We start from the raw sequence: 24,576 nt of genomic DNA, 5'->3' as shown, positions 1-24,576 counted from the left end.
TCCAAACCAGCCTATCAATCTATTGCCTAATCCTAAGGCTAGGGATGAGACATGCTTACAAGCTCTCTACTAAAACCAAGGTCTGTCCATTGACATCCCTAGACTGAAGGGTGAGGAGCAGAACTTGAAAGGCACCTGATCAACTGCTCTCCAGAAGTCACCATACTCTCCTGGTTTATTTTCAAAACCAAGTTGAGCCAAGGTCAAATGCCACACAACAGCAATTTTCTCCCAAGGTGTTGTGAATGGCTAAGTGTACAAGTAGAGAGCAATTTGTTATAAATAACCCTAAAAGCCAAAGCTGTCATACTTATCTTTCATAAAGTGAATTTAAGGCTGTCACAAGAACGTGACTTCCTGACATTCCAAATTATTTTCTTCATAGGAGTAACTGCTAGAACAGCCCCTGCACATTGCTGCTGTAGAACATGGGGCAGGAGGGAGGTCAAGCCATCAAAAAAACTCTAGCACTAAACATGGGTGCCATCTGTTTTCTGCCTAAAGGGCTTACCTCTGCCTGGTTGTATTCATAGCCATCCCGACCTCTAAGCTATGTGTCCTGCCCCCTCTCTCTAGTTAGGCATTCTTTCCCACTTAGATGAAATCCAGCTACAGGTCCCCTATTCCTAGCAGGATTCTGACTTGAGGCAACATGCCCCAAGTCCACATGCCTGCCAATCTACAGATGGCAGGACTGAGGATCAGGAGAGAAGAGCTGATCTCATTTCCCGCTTAGGTCTCATTTCACTGTCATGATTCTGGCCATGTCTCACATGATCTTTCCTTTCTCCTGCTTTGCCCTGAGCTTATCCATACCAGATGACTCTGATATACACAGCAAAAATAAGCCCCTACTGGGTGCCAACCCAGCCTGGACCTCAGCAAAATTACTGGGGTATCTGGCAGATACAAGAACAGCCTTCCTTAAACGGCATAGCTCAGAGCCATTCTCTGGTTTCTAGACACTCTTGGCCTCAGGCATGTAGCACTCAGCTTCTGTTAGTAACACTGCAACCACCTAAGTTCATATCTTTTCCAATAACCAATAAGCCTACCCCAGAAGATACCCAACAAGAGATCAACCATGCCATGAGCACTATTCAGAAAACTACAAGTTCTGCATCCATGAACCTTCCCTAAGAAAGAGGTCATTAGGGTTGGGGTTCAGAACAGTGAGGCCAGACATAACTTGAAACACCCTAGGCTGCTGCAAATTTCCTATCTTGGTATCCAAATAATACACTACAAGGCAAACCACACTGAAGACTCAGGATCGCTTTCATCCACAAAGAGAAGAAATGTTACTTTGCTTTCTTCCTGTCTTTCAGATCTAAATAGAGGTTCCCAGACACCAGATTTCATAGCATTTACTGTGTGAAATGAGGAGGAAAGTGCATAGCTCCAGCAAAGGTGCTGCCTTCTCCTGTGAGAACACAAGCATACATATATACTAGTCTATACCCGCTAGGGTGAGTTTTGGTTTGGTTTGGTTTGAGGATTTTCACAAAAATCATCCTAGTCTAAAGGAGCTAAATGGAAAAATGCATGCAGAGTGGGGTTAATACACAGAGCCCCTTAGGAAGGGTCCCAGCTTCAAAGCCATTGGCTCCAGTTGCTGTCTGTTCCCAATCAGCAAATTTCCCCAAACAACAAAGAGTTAAGAGCACAAAAGCCTTTAATAGAACTTTAGAAAACAATTCAAAATTCAAAGGAAATCATCTTCATTTAAAAATACTACACTATCAGCTTCATCTTTGCTCCCAGAGACAAAATGAAGCACTAATTTTTATACCTACGTGGAAAGCAAGCATGATCACTGTACTGTGAATGAAAGCCTTCCCTTCTCTTCAGCAGACACAAACTACACCCAACTGAGAAGACAGCCAACAACTCACCTAAGCATGAAGAGGGGTAACGCAGAAAGGACTTTGCGTCTATTACTACTTTGGGGGGGAGGGGCGCACATAAGCACAGAAGTCCTTCATGACATAGGGCAAACATACTCACTGGAAATGCAAACCTCAGAGGTTGAAGATATGGCTCAGTGTATAAGAGCATATACTGCTTTTCCAGGACCTGAGTCTAATTCCCAGCTCTCAACGTCAGGTGACTCACAAATGCTTCTAACTCTAGCTCCAAGAGAATCTGACTCCCTCTATGGTCACATGCACAAATACAAATATTCACATAATTTAAAATAATAAATCTTTAGCCGGGTGTGGTGGTGCACACCTTTTGTTCCAGATCTTGGGAGGCAGAGGCAGGCAGATCTTTGAGTTCAAGGCCAGTCTGGTCTACAGAGTAAGCTCCAGAAAGGGTCTACATAAAGAAACCCTGTCTTGGGGAAAACAAAACAGAACAAAACAAAAAATAAATCTTTAAAAGAGAAAGAAATGTAATCACTACCACACATGGGCCCCTGTGGTACTAAGTAGATCCTCTTGGTCTATTTTTTACTTAAATGTTACTAGTTAGTGATAGCCACATTCTCTACTCTGACAGACTTGCACAGTAGACAATGCTATTTCAGAGTTGTTTTCTAGCTTCCAACTGGACAGGAAAGACATAGAAATGACCTTAAATCTATTTTAGGGACTAGCTTACAGAAATAATAGCAACTGATTTTCATGTGTCTTCTGGTCTAGATTAAATATGTTCCCAATCAACTGAACAAATGAAAAGTACACTGCCATTGGTCCAATCTGTTATGTAGCCATCTCTCACCTTGTGCAAAAGAGACCAGGGATACAGCACAGGGCCTATGTGTCAGCACTACAATGACTGGAAACATGGAGCCTTGCAGAGAAAACAGCTACAGGCTGTAACTGAATCTGAATATGGTGCTGGTGGGAAAATCAAATCAAAGCAAAATCTTATCAACAAATCCCCATGGAGCCAGACTATGAGAAAGCAAGGATACCATCTGGGCACTGTGGGGGACCAAACTGTCACCACCTGCTCCCTTGGTGAGTTTTGAGTACATTCTCAAGTATTGTAAGGTTCTTATATAGAAGAGACTAGAAAATTTAAGGGAAATTAGATAAGATTAAATAGTTGAAGGATATCACAGGGTCATACAAGATAAACTATTAACTAACTTAAACTATTTAGCACCTTCGGATTTTATTTTACTTCAGGAAATCTTTCTTCAGGTAGCAATTAACATTTCAGCTCAAATTCTCCTAAGAGGGAAATGGACAGGGGTGTTGGGGGTACACATGACCAACACAATGGTCCCACCTAGCATCATCTGGCTTCAAAGAGGCCTTGAAAGCATCTGCTTAAAGATGATATAAAGCTCTCCATCAATGGCTCTGTCCTGGGTCCCTGTTGTAAATGACAGACCTCCTAGCTTTATCTGCCACAGTATCTTCTAATGACTAACTTACCTGTCCTCCCACAGAACTATGAACTCCTTCAAACAATGACAAGTCACCAATGTCTTATTTCATCTAAGCTTTATAATTCTTTTGAGGTAGAAGCTAAATAGCCTATGCTACTGATAGGAAAACAGTTCACAGAGGTTGGAAGACCTGGCCAAGGTCATACTGCTGGCAGTGGCAAAGCTGGCGAACACCTATCTGTGTTGTAAGGTTCTTATATAGAAGAGACTAGAAAATTTAAGGGAAATTAGATAAGATTAAATAGTTGAAGGATATCACAGGGTCATACAAGATAAACTATTAACTAACTTAAACTATTTAGCACCTTCGGATTTTATTTTACTTCAGGAAATCTTTCTTCAGGTAGCAATTAACATTTCAGCTCAAATTCTCCTAAGAGGAAAATGGACAAGGGTGTTGGGGGTTGCAACTAGTGTTGCTCTTATATGGCAAAAACCTGTCAGCTCTGAACTCTCGGGACATAACACACAAGAGACTTTAGCCTCAAGGGTTTTTTTTCTTCTTCTCTTTTAAAACCTGTAAGAGCCTAGCAGACCACCACTGTATACATCTACCCAGAACTACCATGCAGTAAGGCTACACAGTCCTGAGTTCCAGATCCAGTTGGCTGTGTTAAATCGCACTGCCCTTTGGTGTCCTCATCCAAAATCATGGGAGGAAAGCTCATCATTCAGAGTACTCCTGAGGATCTAGGGACACAGTGTAAAAGCCCAAGGACAGTGTCTGAACAGAGCATCCATTCACTGAAACATTTCATCAACCACCTACTTGACCTTCAGCCCCACAAAACTACCATGTACTAGCAGGCAGAGCCAGCAATGCTGAAGGAAATCATGAAGTGTCCCAGTTTCTGCCTGTCCCAGCCAGGTAAGTAACAGAGAGCCAAGAGTTCAAAAACTTGGATTGTTTCACAAGCAGAATGTTTACCTGAGCCTACACTGACAGGCCGCTGTCCTCTCTCTCTGCCACTTGTTTTCACTGGTACAAAGTTTCTTTATTTTTCTTAGTGGCTTAACAAGTCTCTACACTATATCCTTGTTTATCCCATTCCTGAGTCTTAAGCCTTTGATTCTCTAGTATTTTAGACAAGTCTAGTACAGCCACATGAAGCAAGCCTACAATCAAAAGACCATTATCTCCTAAGGTCCATTACAAGTCACACCTTCTGGAGATTCAGACAAGGCAGACAGGCAGAGCAAGACATGGCCACTGATCATCTTCCACAGAAACTGCATAAGGCGCCACACCAGGCGGAACGCTTTCAGAATGCCAGAAAACAGACTCCCAAAAGGAACTCTGAGGAGGTCAAGGGACAACAGGAGTACCTCAAGCATGATACAGACGGGATGGCCTTTACTGAAGAGGCAAGAAGAGCTGGCCGTCTATGTGTGAATGCAGCCAGTCTTCATCAAGGCTGCAAAGCAAGCAAAAATAAACCAGCAAGATAAAAAGAGAGTTATTGCATGAGGAATAACTTTTGCTCCAATTTTTTTTTCTTTTTCTTTTTCTTTTTTTTTTTTTTTGAGCAAGGCAGAAGAAGAGAAAAAGAAAGCACATACTGAAATGATCTAAAGCTGCCTATAAATATTTGGGAACATCAAAGGCAGTCCTGTTAAATTAAAAATGCTGTCACACAGATAGGAACTAGCCTCTAGCACTGCCAGCTTCAACATGTGAGCCTGTGATCTGAGGAGCGAGAGCTCAGCTCCTCAAGAAATCTGATTCACTAAAGAAAAAAGTGAACAAGCAGTTGAGTTTTAATAAGGGCATTAAATACCTTAGGAATGAGCTAATTAGAGTTTAACTCTTTCAAGATTGTCGGAGCTCTTAAGAATGCTGTAAAGTAAGTTCCCTCCAGAATCTAGTTAAATTGCTCTTGAAACCTACACCGTAAAGAAAGTATTAAATGGCACCTTAGGACTTCAAAGCTGATAACTCCCAACAGGTCAGCCCAGACACGACATGCAGAGGCTATCTGGGAAGTTACAGAACTGTTTTCTGAAGGTAAGGCTCCATGCTTGTTTAGAGGCAGTTTTCTCTCATATAGATAGGAACAAACAAAAATACTAGGTATGAACCCCGTGAATTTCCCTTAACCCAGCAGACTTTGTGGACAGATTCAGGGTGTCAGGTAAGAAGCCCTGCTGACATCACTTATTCCCTCATTACATACAAAATTATTGCTGATCCTCCCAGACACATTCAAGGTCACAAGCAGAAGTCACCCAACAGTTTTCTTTGCATATAGCCTCAATCAGAATACCAAGAATTCCCAGTCAGTAAAGTTCCATTCTAACATAGACCCTTTCTTTGGCCTTGAAAAGAATGAGTGAAGAACGGTGAAGAACGCCTCTAATCCCAGCACCTGGGAATGGAAGCAAGAGGATCAATAGCTTAAGGTCATCCTCCGCTAGCTACATAGCAAGTCCAAGGCCAGTCTGAACTACAAGAGACCTTGTCTTAAACCACCTATCCTTCACAGACTATCTCTCCATCACCTAGTTTCAAACATGTGAGAATCACCTCCATTCAAGGAGAGGAATGCACTGCTCACCTTTGAGGATGGGAGTAGAAGGCAGAGAGAGAAAGAGAGATTTTAAAAGCCCACAATGCACTCCAATCATTCCCATTTTTAGAAAAAGCCAATGTGTCTAATTTGGGGGGGGGGTAAGATTAATAAACTATTTGCTTTGGCAAATTTCATACTGGACTGAACCAAGTGCTGAAGTCATTTGTGTCTACCACATAATTAGGCCCACAGTGTGGCCTCAATATACCACAACTCTCCCAGTGCTCTCAAGGGCAGAATCAACCACTCTGCTTTCCTTTAGAGCAGACAAATGCAAACCTCAGGACTCAGGAACAACAGACAAGGAAGCACACAGGGTGCATTGCGCTTTCTGCCCAACTGAGGGGGACTGGGGGTGTGGGTGGAGAGAGAGAAAGAGAAAGAGAGGGAGAGGGAGAGGGAGGGAGGGAGGTGTGTGTGTGTATGTGTGTGTGTGTGTGTGTGTGTGTGTGGTCACTCCTCAGTCAGTGTTATCCTTTGGACTTTAGAGTAAAAATGATCAACCACTGGGAACCACAGCACAAAAGTAAGGCACATGTGGAAAATGTCTCAAAACTATGTCTGATATTTTCATTCTCACCTTGACTCAACATCCACTGCATACTGTCAGTAACTCAAGTCATCCTTGAGACAAATCTTGGAAGGATGAAGAAACTGAGATCCAGAGAAGCAAAGCCCTCCTTCTACATGCTGCAGGATTCTTCCTCTAACCATCTTGATATCAAAGTAGCTGTGATTATAACATGACTTCTTCCCAAGGTTGGGCCCACCAGCATCCAATCATTAGGAAGTGCCATGAAGCTTGTAAGGCTCATAAGGGACAGGAGGCTGTAAGTTCATCCCACCTCAATAAAATCAGGCAGTTAACAACTCCAACACACACACACAAACAAGCACGCACGCGCGCACACACAAACACACACATATACACACACACACACATCCCAAACCAATCCAAACCAATAAGCAAACAGAAATACTCTTTCTTGGTGGTACAGATACCTGTAAGTTGCTCATGCTCTTGAAAATAACCCTTTACTCATGCTCTATAAGTGGTTCAATTAAACTCATTGGTTCACCAAGCTAGAACTGGGTGGAATTATCTCTTTGGCCTGTTGTAGCCCTTTGTGTGCCAGTGGTAAATAGAAACAGACTCTCCAGGAAAAGTCAAGCACTAGCACAGTAGTAATAGTCAGTGTAAGAATGTAGAACCAGACAGTCTGGCCCCAGACAAGGCACTGAGCAGACTTTCCCTTTATCAAAGGAAACACATAACTGCAGTGCTCTAAGAACTCACAAAATATTATAAGGAACCTGACAAACACTGGTTTAACAGCTATACTAGTGCTGATGATATAAGCATTCTTCCAAGTCTTCAGATACAGCTGGTCAACTATAGAGTTACCAAGAACTAAAGAGACTTTATATACAAGTCAGATTATACTCCAAAACTTAATTTGCAAGTAATGATTAAGAATAAGTATTTTCACCAGGCATGGTGGTGCATTCCTTTAATCCCAGCACTGTGATCCCCGCACTCAGAAGGCAGAGGCAAGTAGATTTCTGACTTCAAGGCCAGCCTGGTCTACAGAGTAAGTTCCAGGGCAGTGAGGGCTGTTACATAGAGAAACTCTGTCTTGAAAAAAACAAAAACAAGCCAGGCGGATTTCTGAGTTCGAGGCCAGCCTGGAACTACAGAGTGAGTTCCAGGACAGTCAAGGCTATACAGAGAAACTCTGTCTCAAAAAAACAAAAACAAAAGCAAAAAAACAACAAAAAAATATATATTTTCAGCTGAGCACAGTAGGGCACACTTTTAATCCAAGCACTTGAGAGGCAGAGGCAGAAGGATCTCTAAGTTCCAGGACAGCCAGAACTGTCTCAAAAATCAAAATAATATAAAATATGTTCCCAGATTCTGAGGGTCCCATGCATTAGTCAGCTTATGTTCAAAAAATTGGCACAAAGTGTTTCAAAAAGCAGACAAAGCAGATGCTAAGCCTCTATATACTAAATCTGGTGTCTATTTCCTCATTTTACAGACATGGTTTCCTGGTTTTCTAGGAAGGAACCTCAGAAATCAGAAGCAGCAAAGCAGATTTGAAAGTGAGAGCATGTAGACAGGTGCACCACCATCCACAGGGAGAGAGACATCTCAAGGGCACCCAGCCTGAGCACTGCACCACATTAATGGATGTTCTGCACATCTGTCCTCATCCTATATCCAAAATAGCTTCTTGCAATCTTCACAGAGGCCCTTTGGGAAGGATGTTTCATTATAATAGAGTGTCAGAGTAGATTCTGTTATAACAAGCAAAGATTATGTGTGGCCAATCCAAGCAGTGATGAGACTTGAAGACAGAGGCCTCCACACGATAAACTGGCTGGGCTGTTGAACCTGGACAGGTTACAGCCTCCAGTGGCTGTCAGGCCTCTTGAAGAGAGGTGCTATGTAAGACTGGCACCAGCAAACCTATTCCCTACCTGCACTCTTGGATTCTGTCTGGCTTCCTAGGTCTGATCAATTCTCTCTCTGTCATGAAGTACCATACAGGACACCATCTGCTTTGTAGTTTATCCCACATACTAGCTTTCCCAATAGCTGAGGGCAGGAAAGGAGAGGTTTGTAATCCCAGCTACTAGGTAGGCTGAGGCAGGAGGATCAACATGCAAGGCCAGCCTGGGTTGTATAATCAATTACAGGCCAGGCCAGACTAGAGTGAGATCCTAGCTCAAAAGAAACAACAAAAGCACTCCAACTACAGCCTTAGTGGTTGCTGGTACATAAGAACAGAAAGCAAGAAGGCGTTCTGGTGCAGGAGGTAAGGGAAGAAATGGGAATAAGGAGCAGTGGGGGGTAGAACCCATCTATCCTTTCTCTTGTTCTATTCCCTCTCCCCAATCAGTGATCACTAGATTAGTGATCACTAGATTAGTGGTATCGGAGGACAAAGATATGGGGGGTAGGGGGAAGGATAGTCATAATATTAGATATAAGAGATTCTTCATTTACCCCAACATGTAAAATATATACATCAATCAGAAAGTCAATATAGATCATTCCCAGATTTACAAAAAGATAATTAATTAAAACAAGCTTGCAAGAGAAAATTAATTTAATGCTGTCAAGTATACAAAAGAGAATTCTAAGGCTTTCAGGGCTGAATGATGGCTCACCAGTTAAGAACACTGCTGCTCTTTCCAGAGGGTCCATGTTCAATTCCCAGCACCTATATGGTAGATCACAACCATCTGTAACTCCAGTTCCAGGGGCTCTGACATCCTCTTCTGACCCCCAAAGGCAACAGGCATGCACATGGTACACAGACATACATGCAGGCAAAACATTCAAACACATTTTAAAAATATATAATAATAGTAATTGAATTGAGTTCTAAAGTTTTCTACATATCTTTGAAGGGAATCACTTTACTTGAAATATCTAAAACTATTCTGCCTCCACACCATGAACTGTTTTAGAGTCTCCCCTTTCCAAAAAACAAGGTTGGCATAGCAACCAAGGCCAGTCACCATGGTCCCTAACCACATCCGCTGAAGCTTGGCACGCTGAAACGTGTGCCAACTCTGTTGTCTGTAGGGCACTCCTGGCCACAGTATATAGCAAGTTATAATCAAGTAAAAAAAAAACCTTTGCATTTGTATAGAATACAGCTCAACATAAATATTCATTAAATGTGAGAACTTATGGTAATGAAATGTTGAGACTGTAAAATTAAACATAAGAATCAGGAAATGCAAAAACTACCACTGCAACCTGAAATCATCCACACTGCATATTCAACACAAGCCAGTACATATGTGTCCTAGACATTTAAATCTTGTAACACCAAAACTTCAAAACTATGTTATTTATCTGTTCATTTAATAACTAGAGCAAGGGTAGCATTTACTGATGGGCATTAGAACATATCTGGAAAAGACATGCCACAGAAAAGCAGCCATGAAAATCCTCTGACACAAGTAAAATACAGCACACTCTATATCACTTCTGGAATAGTCCCAAAGATACCGGTGTCCATGTGTCCCACACTATTCCATACAAAACAGCAAGAGAAACAAAAAGAAAACCTTAGGGCCCCAGCAAGTACTATGAAGCAATAATTTCACAACTTTCTGATTATAGAAGCCCCATAGAGTAAAAACAAACTGAGATCTAAGACTAACACATAGTTCTCGGAAACAAAATTGTCATCCTTTGATCAAGGCCCATGACACGGCTTCCAAAGAGGCAAAAATTATTTGAAGGAACATACAGCATATATTTAAGAACTCACATATAGCTGCTACTGGCGAGTCACTCAAGAGGAGTTTCCCCAAAGCACCAGATTTGGTTGTTGTTTTTAAGTTTAGTGAGTCAGTGACACTAAAATATACTAATTTAAATAAATACATCTTTAAAGTCTGGAGTAAGGCTGAATGCTTGCTTCTCCAACAAGTTCACAGCACATGCCCAAGGCAGTCAGTCACATTCCAGGCTGGGAGGAGGTAGAGGGTGTCAAAGACAGCACAAGCAAGGTGGAGGTTTTATTTGGTTGGATGATAATGGTTGGTTGGTTGTTGGTTGACTGGTTTTGACATAAGCTAGCCTCAACTCATGATCCTTCTCTTTCAACCTTCTTCATTGTAGGATCACAGGAGAATGCTATAATACCTGGTAGGGTGAAATTATTTTAAATCTGGTCTACCCCAACTATTTGGAATAGCCTAGGACACACTCATGTCTGAAAACTGCTTGTAAATAGTTTATACAATTATAAACAGTTCTGTCTCTGGCTGTCTTTTCCTATGCTAACACTCCCCTTTCTATGTTATTCCAAAGTACTAGATCTAGAAGCATTTTAGTTCAGTAATTATCTTAAAGGTGTACATGCAAAGCACTGGAGGGATGGAATGTTCTGCCTCAAGGGCTATGCCAGAGAAACTAGAATGCATTTGATGGAATGGACCAGAAGTTTTGGTTTCATATGAAAGCTGGGAGAGGGTAAAAAGAATCAGAGGCAAAAGCAGGGCGGTGGTGGCGCATGCCTTTAATCCCAGCACTTGGGAGGCAGAGGCAGGTGGATTTCTGAGTTCGAGGCCAGCCTGGTCTACAGAGTGAGTTCCAGGACAGCCAGGGCTACACAGAGAAACCCTGTCTCGAAAAACCAAATTTAAAAAAAAAAAAAAAAAAAGAATCAGAGGCAAGGCAGGGAGCAGGAATGCTGCTGACACACAGCAATGTTTTTAGCAGGAGGGCAATGAGAAGGAAAGCACAGGTGGAAGAAAGCACAGGCCCTTCAGAGAACAATCAAGGATTCTGACCAAGGGCTGATATGCTCACAAGTTACCACAGTAAGATAAATGCGGTGGGAAGAGAGGTAAGGGGGTGAAAGAAGACGAAGGCATCACAGGGCAAAAGGTAAAGGCAGAACTGCAGAGATGGCTCAGCAGCAAAGAAACGTACTACCCTAGAAGAGGACCCTTACTCAGTTCCCAGCACCCACCTCAGGCAGCTCACTAGCTCCAGGAGATTTGACACCTCCAGCCTCCACAGACTCATGTACACACACACCAACGGGTACACATAATTAAAAATAATAGAAATATAACTTTAAAAGTAGAGGAAGTCAGGGCTACACAGAGAAACCCTGTCTCAAAAATACAAAAAAAAAAAAGGTAGAGGAAGTAAAGTCACTAAGAGACAGGGCAAACCAAACAACATCCTGAGGACACCTTTTGCAGTGACTTATTCCCTAGCTAACTTGATTTCTACTTTGAAAGTTTTGCTAGTCAAGCTTGCAACATTCTTTACATACCACTAGCTGTCTGCTCACCATCTACTCCAAGACTGAGGTACTCTGTGAAAAGATGCCAAGTTTCTAGGTACCCTGTGATAGTGGGGGTGGTGGGAGGGAGCGTCCATAAAGCTGATATATACACAATGTCAGATGCATTTAAAGAAAAATACATATTAGGTACAAAGAAAAGTATTTTGTGTCAAGTATGGACAAGCTCTGGCAACCAAGACCCCCTTAAAAGACAGAATGCCTTCTGGAGCAGAATTCACTCCCAGAAAAGAATAATAAAAACAATGCAAGTCAAAGTGAACTTTGAAAGGGACTCTAAAGCTCCAGGCTCATTAGAGATTTCCTGAAACTGAACCAAGGTAGAACATTGTTCTAGAAAGAGCACTGTAAGGGAGCCCTAAGCCCAGCCTCTCTTATACCCTCACACACAGTTACCTTATGCTAAAGGAGAAATGAGTCATGACATTTGCAAGACAACCTTCAGCACATCTCTTGTAACTAAAAGAAAGCAAGACCTGAGCATGGTGAGTCATGCTTGTGATCCCAATACTTGGGAAACTGAAGCAAGATTACCATGAGTTTGAGGCCAACCTAAACTATACTGTAAATTCCAAGCAGCCTGGACTACAGAGTAAGACCTAAACTCAAATACACACACACACACACACACACACACACACACACACACACACACACACACACACACACACACAGAGCTGGAGAGTTAGCTTAGCTGTAAGAGCACTTGTGGCTCTTACAGAAAAACTGGATTCAATTCCTAGAACTCATATGGTGGGTGATAGCAATCTGTACCAGTCCCAGCAGAACTAACACCGACTTCTGACCTTTGAGGACACCAAGCACCCACATGCATGATAATACTTTTATATATATATAATCTAACAAAGGATTGGGGGAGAAGATCCCAACAAACAGGCCCAAACGGCCCCAAGACTTTGGTCTCATAGAACTCCAAAATGGGTTTGAGAATTAAGCATAAAGGTTTAATACTCAGTAAAAGAAAACAGGAAGAAAGAAAAGAAAGGTAGAGAAGATAGGGAAAGGAAGAGAGATAATCCAGAATAAATGGTGGGCATGCCTATAACCCCAGACTTGGGAAGGAAAGGCAAGTTCAGGATTACATAGCAAGTTCTAATTAGAGGCTTACAATTAGATTCTCTCAAAAGGAAAGAAGAAAGAAAGAAAGAAAGAAAGAAAGAAAGAAAGAAAGAAAGAAAGAAAGAAAGGAAAGGAAGGAATGAGCTGGAGAGATGGTTCAGTGGTTAAGAGCACTGTCTGCTCTTCCAAAGGTCCTGAGTTCAAATCCCAGCAACCACATGGTGGCTCACAACCATCTATAATGGTCATTTGATGCAGTCTTCTGCTTTGTCTGAAGACAGCAACAGTATAGCCACATATATGAAATAAATATTTAAAAAAAAAAGAAAGAAAGAAAGAAAGGAAGGAGGGAGGAAAGGGAGGGAAGGAAGGAAGGAAGAAAGAAAGGAAGAAAGAAAGAAAGAAAGAAAGAAAGAAAGAAAGAAAGAAAGAAAGAAAGAAAGAAAGAGAGAAAGAAAGAGAGAAAGAGAAAAAAGAAAAAAGAAAGAAAGGGAAAAGAAAAGAAGGAAGGAGAGCAAGTTGTGTGTGCATGTGCAGGCAGAGAGTAAAGAAAAAGCCCACCCAAAGCAGCAGTTGTGACTGGTGGGACAACATCTGTACTTGGATAGGAGGATCATGAGTCTGAGGCCAGCCTTGACAGGATAGGAAACAGTCTGGGAAAAAAAAAAAAAATACTTCCCTCACATTAGAGCCTGTGTAGCTTTGTTCAAGAACATAGTATGAGGTTCCTAGGGTCCAGTGATAGATATCTAACACACAGGCTCTTTGAAGAAACACACCTTTAGAGTTCAACTTCAGAACTTTCCAAGATAGAAAGGGTTGCAAAGTCCATCACAGTCTGGGTGATGCCATGGGACTTATGAGCTGAAGGGTTCCTGACCAACTCAAAGGAAGAGCTAGTTGTTCCTCTACTATGTGACTGTAACCTGGTGTTGTCAAATGTTTCCTTTTCTCACTAAGAGCTGATCTATATGTACACTAGATATTTATTTAAAAGGAACTACTTTTCTAAAAGTTGCTTTCAGCCCACAGAATTTGCTGATGCTTGACTCTATCTACTGATCAACAACTGACAGTGTGTCACTTAGAATTTGAGGTCAATTCACTTGACCTTCATTGAACCCAGATTGCAGAGAACTACTCTATGACAAACAGGCCTAGTAGAAAATATCTAAGGCAATAGCATTCCCCTTAGCACCAAGCTGCTTTATCTTGTAACATGCTTTGCAGTCTCTAGACCTCCAAGCTCAATCAACTTGGAGTGGACAACCACCTTGCCCAAAGGAGGAGCACCATCTGCTGCTCCAGAACCAACCTCACAGACACATGCAGGGAAGGCACTCAGGCTACCAACAGCAAATCTCTATGCAGAACTAGCTACCACTTAGAACGCTAACAGAGAAAAAAGCAGTATTTGCTATTTACTAAATGACAGGAATATACAAATTTTACCTTATCTAAACTAGTTTTCAAAGAAACATGTGTACCACAAGGTATATATTCTCCACACATGTTAACTGGTGTGGTATAAACTAACACACAAGCCCTTCTGCAGAGGTGTATCTGACAATGCCTGTGAGAATTTTAAAATGTTCATACTCACTCACCCTAAGGATTTCTCTGATAGTATGACCTATTACAGAAAATAATAATCTGTGACATGGTCTCTGAAAATGTTTCAGACTATTTAATAACACTCAAAACAGACAAAGGGCTATCACCACTATGTTTTTTCCAATTTTCTTTAAAATCTCAATCAGTTCATGGGGAAAGCAGTATGTACATAAGGTTTTTTTTAAATAATTTTCTGTATTTCCCAAGTATTTTATGATAAAATTATATTGTGTGTGTGATATATACTTGTGTTCTTATATTTTGGCAAGTACATTGAGGCCAGAGGTCAACACTGACATGGGGTCTTCCTCACTATTTTCCATTTTCTCTTAGGCAGGATTTCATCAGGTATGCTGGCCTATGAGCTCCAGGGATCTGCTTTTCCCTCCCTGCCAGCACTGAGAATACAGAAACACAATGCTGCACCTAGCTTTGTATATGAGTGCTGAGGATTCAAACTCAGGTCCTCATGCTTGCATGGCAAACATTTTACCAACTGAGCCATCTCCTAACCTCATAAATTGTGTTTTAATCAGATCTTACAGCACTGGATGGGATCTTACATGTACCTAAAATTCAGCCATCCTTACTCTTCCAGTTTTAAAATGCAGCAGCCCTCAAGAGACCAGAAGTTCCCATTCCAACATTTTCTCCTCAAATTTCTAGTATTATCAAAGTTACGTTCTCCAAGTCAATTCACACATTCAGTTTCTAAATAACCGTATCACTCTGGCTGCTGCACAGAGAAGGAAATTAATAACAACTCTTACAACATGTCTTATGAGTAATAAAAATAAAAAGCTCTCCTTTGAACCACAATGGGCCGGCTGACCTTATTCTTTTCACACTATCATAAGTCAACAGAGCTGCTAAAAGTAAGATTTTAAAACATCTAGTTCAGCCTACAAACAGAACAAAGAGCCTCCACTCTTTGCCTCCTACCTTTCTGTTTAACAGGTACAAAGGCATGTCTCCACAAAAGGTTTATCAGCTTTAACCTCAAAGATAAGTAAAAAATAATTAGAAAAGACCAGACTGCTCAAATCCACATACTGTGCTGTGACATACAACAGCTTGTCCAGCCCAGGGCCAGTGTCCTACAGACAGGGTTTCAGGGTAAGGTAGTAGTACTCTCTGCTTGCTTTCTGGTCCCCATATTCTGTCTGTAGACAGAAGCAAAGCCTTAGTTGTCCAGGATCTGGTGAATGCAAGGCACTGCTGAATTCTGCTAATGGAAAGAGCAGGGGCAGTACACAGCTTCGGGTTCTTAAAATCTTTTAATCAACAGGGAATGTACGGCCTGTGTAAAGAAAAGAAGCAATGTACATGGGATATAATCTCTCTGAAGACAGTGGTACAGACTCATGACTGGATCTGAAGTCAGCCACAGGATGAGGTGTGTCTCCCATCAGAAATCCTTCTAAAGGGCAGGCTGCTTCAGCCATTCCAGCTTTGCCAACAGTCCAAAGCAGCACAAGTGCCATCAAGGGATAGCCAGATACTTCCAGTCACTGTCTTCAGAAACTGGTCAGCCTGGCTATAGGAAAAAACAAGTTGGAATGAGTCTTCTGTTATTGTGGGTCTGGGAGAAGTGACAAGAAAGGAAAACACTTCTCTAGTAGCTGGGGGGCTGGGGGGATCTCAATTCCAAACACACTTCTCTGTCAATGGTTCTAGATTTAAACTCAAATTTGAATTCCAAGATCAGTCCATACAACATTATCACAAAAAGAAGTACCATGTGAGGCAAGCTCAGAAAAAAACAAATAAAAAAATCTCAGCACCAGTAAGACTCTGATCTGCTACAGAACTGCTCAGTGACTGTCACAGGTACCATTTTGCTACTGACTTCCTAATCTAAAAACTGGCATCAACCATGTCCATTAAAATTAAAAGAAAGCATTATGTCTAAGGCCTTACATGGCAAGCATTTGAACAGTAGTAGGTTTTTTTGTTTGTTTGTTTTGGTTTGGGTTTTGTTATTGTTGTCTTTTGTGTTTCTCACTATGCTGTACAGGCTAACCTGAGACTTCTGGCTCCTGAGATCTTCCTGCCTCAGTCTCCTAAATACCTGGAATTAGAGATGTGCAACCACAACCACAGTGTTTGGCTTCATTCTTAGCTACTTTTTGAGTGTGTGTACATGTTATATGTACATGTGAGTGCCATAGGTCAATATTGCCCATCTCCTCAGCTGCCCTCTACCTTAGTTTTTGAAACAGGGTCTCTCCCTGACCTAGAGTTTCTTGATTCAGTTAGACTAGCTTGCCTCTACCTTCCCAGCACTGAGAGTACAGGCATATATTACCTGCCCAGCTTTTGACTTGGATCCTGGGGATTTGAGCTCAGGTTCCAGACTTACACTGCAAGTACTTTACCCACTAAACCATCCCCCCAGTCCCTGATAGCTACTTTTGCTTTGTTTTGTTTGTTTCCGAAAACAAGGTTTCTTTGTGCAGTTCTGGGTGTCCTGGACTCAACCTGTTGGCCAGGCTGGCTTCAAACTCAGAGATCCACCTGCCCCTGCTGGGATTAAAGGTATGCACTACCACTACTCCACTTCCTGACAGCTATTTTTAAAAGCTCTGACAGAGGAATACTGAAAAGAGTCAAATTTTAAATAATCAGGAGAAAAGCAACCACTTACACTCAATATATAACTGAAGAATGCCTGGTTTTCCTTAGTTTAATCATAAGCTATATATTTTGTACCCACTCTTCCATGAGACAATGCCCAGCTATACCAGGGTGGACAGAGGCTCCAAGCCTTGGACTCAGAGGAATTAAATGTTAATCATGGTTGTTCCTACCCTTACCACACACATATGGCCCAAACAAGGCACTCCACCTTTCTAGCCTTGTATTAAATCTATTTCATTAAATTTGGTACCTTTGTTTTCTTCCATTGCAGGGGATGAAACCCAGGGCTTCAACCATGCTAGGCAAGTGCTCTGTACCCTGGAGCTATGTCTCAGCCCACACATTTGATTCTTTTTTTGACTATGAAGACCTGTCTCTCTGAGATTTGGGTTCACCAGAAGGCAGGGGCTACTCTTGCAGCCTTCTAACACCAGCAGCTGTTTAACTTCACTGTGCAGTGAATGGTAGAAAGGAACATGTCTAACCCTTTTTCTATCTTGATTCTTTCCTTTCCATCTCTTTTTCCTCCACTTCATTGTACTTCCACTTCCTTCACTACTAAATGTTGAAAATTCCTTGAGTGTTGGTTACTTTTTTTCTCTTTCCCAAGGATGATATAGAACTAGCAAGACATAGGTGCACAAACTCAGTTGCGATACAGATGCCTATGGGCATGAGGGTGCAATTCTGTGAAAAAACTCAGTTGGTAAGGATGATTATCTGTGGATGAGTCTATTTCAGAGGATTACAGCACTGCATCGTTGTTCTGTACAGGATAGGATTTTGGTAGACATCCATCAAATAAATGGGCTCAATGGAAGTTTGCAAAGCTGCAGGCTTCCCTCCAACCCTGGCCAGCCTGAGGGACCTATTACCTCACTCAGTTTTTTTTTTTTTTCTTGCATTTATGGGAAGGGCATGTGTGCCACAGAGCCTAGCCAGAGGTCACAAGACAATTGTCTGGAGTTGGTTCTCTTCTACCATGTGGATGTCGAGGATCAAATTTAGTCAAGCTTGACAGCAAGCACCTTTATCCATTGAGCTATCTTCTGGGCCTTCTACTTAAATTCTTAGTGCTGGACCAGTCAAAGACAAGTACTAGGTGGGAACTTCTCTTTTCCTCTAGGGAAGCTATCAGGAAAATGAACACACCCATTCACAAGAATGTGTGAATAATTTCATGGGGGGGGGGGGCACAGGCCTTCAAGAACTCCAATACAAATCCTGAAAAATTAGATTTGAATTAAATGTCAAAATCCTAACAAACTCAGTTCTACTTATTTGACAAGAACAAGTACAGACCATGGCTTTCAATTCAGGTTTTAGAGAAACAAACTTTCTCTCAGCCTTAGTTTCTTCCTCTGTAAAACAGACTAAACAATAGTATCTAAATCTGTATGAATGTTAAGGACGAAATGAACAAGCTTAATGTGCTTGGCACAGTCCCCTGTATATACATACATGTGATCAATGGAGCCAAGCCTGCTTCCTAGCCCCAGTCAGAATTACTGGTAATTCCCATGAGATCTCAGGGTATAAAACCAGAGAAGAGATCCTAGGAATTTACAAACCTCCCAACCCCCAACAATGAAATGCTTGCTTTTAACCTATAAAGGACCATCTGACAAGATGGTCGGCAGGCCCTTTCTGTGTAAATCCAAGTCAGCTGTCAGCGTGCAATTGTTCTATTAGGCCAAGTCAATTTTTGGAGGCAGGCCTATTAAGTTAACTTCAAATGGAGATGAAAAGAAAGTGCTTGATCAAATGTTGAACTGTAAAAACACACTGACAGGGAAACAAGGCAGAGGAATTAGCCTCCTACAATTATTCCCTGTGACACCTTTAGTTACCCAGCCTATCTAATCATCACACAGCTCTCCTTTCACTCTTTAACAGCTTAAAGAACTTCCTTAGTTCATGTCCTCAGCTTCAAGTTCATCAAACATTTAACCTGGGATCCAGAATAACTGATTTTGAAGTTGCACAGAACCAATCATTCTCATCCCTTTTACAAATGAATTTCTTGATGTTTCTATTTGACTTCAATGGGAGAAATAGGCATTTCCACTTTAAAACAAACTTTCATTTCTAGCCATGCAAATTTTCTTGTTGGTTTAGCCAATTTACACACCACTAGCCAGTGTTTAATCAGGCCCCTTATTTAACAACCATATGTGCTGCACAGCCAAGTTTAAGTTTCAGATAATAATTTCATTAACATCAACACATTGGTTTAAAGATGAAATATATACCAATATGTCTGAAAGTTCTTTAAAGGTCCACACTTCAAAAGTCCAGATAAAGGGTAATTCCTCTAGCACTTAACTGTATGCCTGACATGCTTAGATGCAAACAGGCTATAATGCTGCAGCATAATAAAAGCAACTAATTTCACACCTAAGTAGTCTATTCACAATTTTCACAGCTGGAAATATCAAAATAGAAAAGAAAACAAAAAAGCAAACACACACAAACAACCCTGTTTTCATACAGACTAAATTAATGACCTTGGGATAATTGTTTACACCTAAAATACACTCACCCCAAAGTCTGAATTACTAATCCCACTCCTAAACAAGTGCACATATCAAGGCTTCCTCCTACCCTATACCCATGATAAAGACTGAACAGGTCCTTGGGCTGGCCAGGCTATGATAAGGAATCTATTATGTATACACACACACACACACACACACACACACACGTTCATTGGCAAGTAACAGGAAAAAAATCAGTACTACAAAATATTTCTTATAATTTTAAAAAGAATCATTCAACAGCTTTTTTCCTCTCTTCTCAATTAAGGACAATATTGCTATAGAATCACACTGAGCATAAAAGTAATGCTACATGCTACTATTTAGTTCTAGTTATCAGAAAATAAACAAAAGACCATAAAACGTTCATTAAAGGGCAAATCAAGAAGTTTTTCAGGTGATAAAACAAAAGGTGGTTTTCAAAAGTTCAATGAGTACTTAGAAAACATGATTAATCTGAAATTAAAGACTGGCTTTGTTTCTTCTACACTCTTATTACACATGCTCTCATTACATTCCCTCTCAGCAATCCTAAAACATTGGCTTTCCTCACAAAACTTATTCCAGGGCTGGTAGGCAGGAGCCACAACAGTTCCTTTAGTCTGGCAGTATTCACAGAACTAATAAAAGCATGCCCGTCTGTGTATACACACACAGCTCTGAAAGCCACACTGTGCTCGTCTGGGGACACACAGTTCAACACATGGATGACTACAACAAAGTTATTAAAGCTATGGAGTGTACCAGCGACAAATTCTCCTTTCAAGGAGCTCAGATAAGCCCATCAATATCACTGTAGTTATAAAGGAATTAAGGACATCATTAGTGATTGCTTAACAGGTAAACTTATTAAATACCATTTAAGTCATTTTTCTCCCCTTAGTGACTGTTGACTAATTTGGAAGGGAGGTGAGAGTCTAGTAGACTACAAAAGAATTAGATAAGCACTTCAAAAACTTCTCAAGAGAACAGAGTCCTGCCAAATTCACACATTATCTCTCTACTTGTCAGGATAAAATAGTTACAAATGGTGTGTTTAAACTGCTAATTTTGTATTAAATGGTGAACCCAAGAATATCTGCAAAGCACAGCATTATGCATAATGAATAGCTTACCCAGACAAACTACCACAGAGAATGGCTCAAGTTTAAACACTGCAGATAAAAATCTCAAACTTCAAAAGTCTCCTTCAAAAAGTGAAGTGCCACGTTAAAACATACTCCCCCTCAGCTGCCACCCCCGCCCCCAAGGCTGTAAATCAAACATTTCTAAAGCCATCAGGGCACAGGGAAAGCCTCAAAGAAAGACAAGGACTCACAAGAAGCAAGATTTAAATACAATTCAAACTTTTCTTAAAGCCTGCAATAGAGATGTTTAGCTATCTTCAGCAAAGCATCCTCTCTAAAGCTTGTATGTTAATGACAGTAACAATAACATTGTAAGGGGGGAAAAGAAGTCCCACCACAGTTAGCAACACCTGTAGTCACAGAAATTGGTTAAACATGTAATTCTCTTTCTATAGATAGGAATAAGAGCATCAAAGAACAATACTTTTTAATCACAGGCATAGGGTCCTCCTCCAGCTTTGGAAGGACACACACCTTTAAGGGGCTACATTGTATTGGCCGAGTCCTATCAACTCAAAGCTCTGGGTGTAGCTTCACCCTCCTGTCTACACTAAGAGCTGCTTTGTAGTCATTCCACACAGTCTCCTTTCTCTTCATAATTCACCCAAGAGCAAAGCACCGAAGATCCAAACTATAGGCCTCTAAACCTTCCAAAAGAGTCAAAGACAAGCCAACCGAATCAGATCGCTCCTGCCAGAGGTGCGCCCAACAGCCATAAGTGCGATGCCCTGGAACATGTTAGCTGATAAAAATCATCGTCGAGGGAGCGGGAAATCGATGCAGCTATCCATCCACAGAGGCTTCAATTCAGAGTCCCTCCTCAAAGACTGGGGACAGCTCAAAGCTCTCCCTAGACAGCTTCCTTTGGAACGCAGACTTCCTTCATTTGGAGCAAGGTGGAGGCCCTGTCAGTGAGAGACCCTGGCTCCGGTTTGCAGGCCTCTTCGGTATTAGTCCTTGACCCAGGGGCGAGCCTGCGGTCTCTCTCATCCCCTGTAATCTGAGGCACGCAGTGAAGATTGCCTACCACTGCCACTACAGTGCTCTCCCAATTCCCACTCCTCAGCCAGCTCCGCCAGCTCCCCTCCTGTTGCTGCCCGTGCTGAGCCCTGCCAGAGGGTTAGCGTCCAGGTAAGGCTGCCAGTAGATCTCAGCAAAAATAACCCGAAGATGTGCACCCCGGCAACTCGGTCGCTCCGAAAACAGAGCAAACATGGATGGAAAGCAAAGCCTGCGACCTCTAAGAAGCCGCTCCATCCTTCAACCCTCGCCTTGGCGAAGTTGGCATGCAACAGGTAGTTCCCGGGACTTTCACCTGAGGGAGAAAAACGTCCCGCCAACTCAAGAGTGCCGCCCAGGCGCCCGTGCCCAGCTCGGCGTCCCCACCCCCACCCACCCCGGCGCGGGGCACCCACCGGAGGCCGAGCCCCCACGTGCGCTCGCCGCAGCCGCCGAGCCCCGGAGGCCCCGTCCCGCCTGCCTGGGAGGGATGCCGCCGGGCTCCGCGCCTCCCCCCTTCCCCGCCCGCCCGCTAGCCCGCGGCGGGGTCGGCGGGCGCAGCCCCCGGAGCCATCTTGTGGCGGCGGAGCGCGGGGCCCGGGTGGCTACCTGCACGATCTCGCCCTCGGCGCTGAGCATGGCCCCGGCCCGCGAGAAGCGGCCCGTGAGGCCGGTGGTGTGGGTGGTGTAGTCGCCGCTCGGGCTCGACTCGAACAGCACCACCTCCACGAACGCCGTCTCCTTGGCCCGCGCCGCGCCGGGCCCCGCGGCCGCCAGCAGCAGCCCGAGAAGCAGCGGCAGCGGCGGCGGCGGCGGCAGGCGACGACCGCGGGGGCCGCGGCGGAGGCGGCGGCGGCGGCGGCCCGGGGCCCCTGGGCGCCCGCCCGAGCGTGGCCTCATGGTCCGGCGGCGGGAGGGCGCGGAGGGCGGGCGCGGCCGGGCATAGTCGCGGGCCGGCGGAGGACCGAGCGCCGGCGGTCGCCTCACAGCACCATCGCGGCGGCGGCGGCGGCGGCGGCGGCTTTGTGGGTCGCAGGCTCCGCTCCGCTCCCCCGGCCGTCGCGCCGCGGCCCTTTCATCTGCTCCACGTGAGGGGTTATCCCCGCCCCCGCAGCGTCGTGACCCGCTCTCCCCTCCCTCCCCGCGCTCGGTCGCGGCCACCTCTGAGGGGAGCGAGTAGGCGGGGCGGGCGCGCCTGCGGCGAGAGGCGGGGCCCCGGGGCCTCGCCCGCCCCGCCCAATCGACCGAGTCCCGCCCCGACTCGGTCTTAGCCACGCCCCTCCGCCCTTGCTCCGCCCAGGTCGTCTTTTTCGGTCACGCCCCTTTCTCTTAACCACGCCCTCTGGTCTGTGCTCCGCCCTCCTCGGCGGACATTTCTCCCAGCAGTTACTGGAGCATCGGGAGAGTGAAGTCCTCTACCTGTTCCCAGGCGGTTCGCCCGCTTGGCGCGCCCTGCTTTGGTGCGGCAGTTAGAGTCACTGGGTCGTCAAAGGCCTCGTCCTTCATCCGCAGCTCCGGCGCTGCTGACCACCTGCACTCTGTGCTCGCGCCCTACCACTTCTATGGACCGCGAAAGGCCCTGGGCGGTCAGAGGCGGTTTGCAACCCGCCGGGACACGTCCAGTTCTTACGTGGGTGTCACCTAGACAGTTACCCTTAACTAAAGGAGTGAGGACAGGTGGCGGAGAACTTGAAGAAGTTATCTAGATTCTAATGGAGTTCATCTTTCTGCAGCCCTGGAGACAGTCTCTTAACACGCCCTTCAAAAGAAGTTCTGAAACGTCTCACCATGTGTAGAAGGGCGGAAGAGTCAACAGGCTTAGTGCACAGACTACTGGCTGCCAAACATACCAAAGACACGTGCTCCGAGTCCAGACGTTCCCAGTCACCCAGAAGATAAACTTTTAATTCCCTTCCCCTTTTTGGAACAGGCTTTATCCTTCCTCGGCAAATCTATGAAACTCACACCCCTCCTTTAAAAGCCACATTCAATTTCTGCTTCCTCAGTCGTCTTCCCTCCCTGACCTGAATGGCTTTGTTTAAATATTTGCAAATATTTGGTTAGGGTGATCTGCTTCTACTTGCTACCACACCCAAAATATTAAGACAAAAAGAAAAGTCAAGAGTTTCCTTGAATAATCAACTCATCGAGGTTACAATTTAAACTGAAAAGGAATGTTTTGCCAACGTGTTGAATAGAAAACACAATTGAAAAGAAGTTCACAGAACTGTGTTACTGTATTTGGACCACCCAAAGCTTTGGCACAGAAGATAACTGACAAAAAAAGAGTCATTAGTTTCCCCAAGCCAAGCTTAATCAGTGCTTACTCCTTGAGAGCACTGATGGGAGCACTGTCGGTTCCAAGGATTGTGACTTCACCCACTAAGGCACAGCCCAGTCTTTAAGGGGAGAGCAATTATTACAGCCCGTGCACAGTGTTATAATCCTTGGAAGTATGAGGTCATCATCAACTGATGAATGAATATGCAAACCTGGTTCATCCATACAATGGAATCGAATTTTTAACATAGTAAAGTTTCAATGTTCAATTGCATTTTAAATAACAAAATCAAAGGCAAATAAAATACTGAATATTGAATGAATGAAACAAAAATATGCTAAGTGAACCATATAGCCTTTCCATTTGTATGGAATGCCAAGAATATAGAAAAATAGAAAGGTTAATGATTGCCAGATGCTGAGCTAGAAAGAGGATTGGGTAGTATGACTACTGATGGATTTTTCTTAAGGGTAATGAAA

General features: G+C 43.4%; 1 protein-coding gene and 1 long non-coding RNA gene across 2 annotated transcripts in view; one reads left to right on the top strand and one right to left on the bottom strand.

The window, feature by feature from the left end:
- The window catches only part of Znrf3 (zinc and ring finger 3), a 159,889-nt gene extending 136,922 nt beyond the window's left edge, over nt 1-22,967 (bottom strand). The window contains exon 1 of the mRNA XM_031339871.1: nt 22,426-22,967. Coding sequence (XP_031195731.1) covers nt 22,426-22,716 — 291 coding nt within the window. The 5' untranslated portion in view covers nt 22,717-22,967. The remainder of the gene's footprint in view (nt 1-22,425) is intronic.
- Nucleotides 22,761-23,980, top strand: LOC116069330. The gene is made up of 2 exons (XR_004109984.1): nt 22,761-23,446; nt 23,550-23,980. It is a non-coding gene; the product is annotated as an uncharacterized LOC116069330 (long non-coding RNA).
- The last annotated feature ends 596 nt before the right edge of the window (nt 23,981-24,576 follow it).

Source organism: Mastomys coucha, unplaced genomic scaffold, assembly GCF_008632895.1.
Source record: "Mastomys coucha isolate ucsf_1 unplaced genomic scaffold, UCSF_Mcou_1 pScaffold22, whole genome shotgun sequence".
NCBI lineage: Eukaryota > Metazoa > Chordata > Mammalia > Rodentia > Muridae > Mastomys > Mastomys coucha.
Note: the sequence above shows the minus strand (reverse complement) of the source record. Positions and strands in the feature narration are given on the sequence as shown.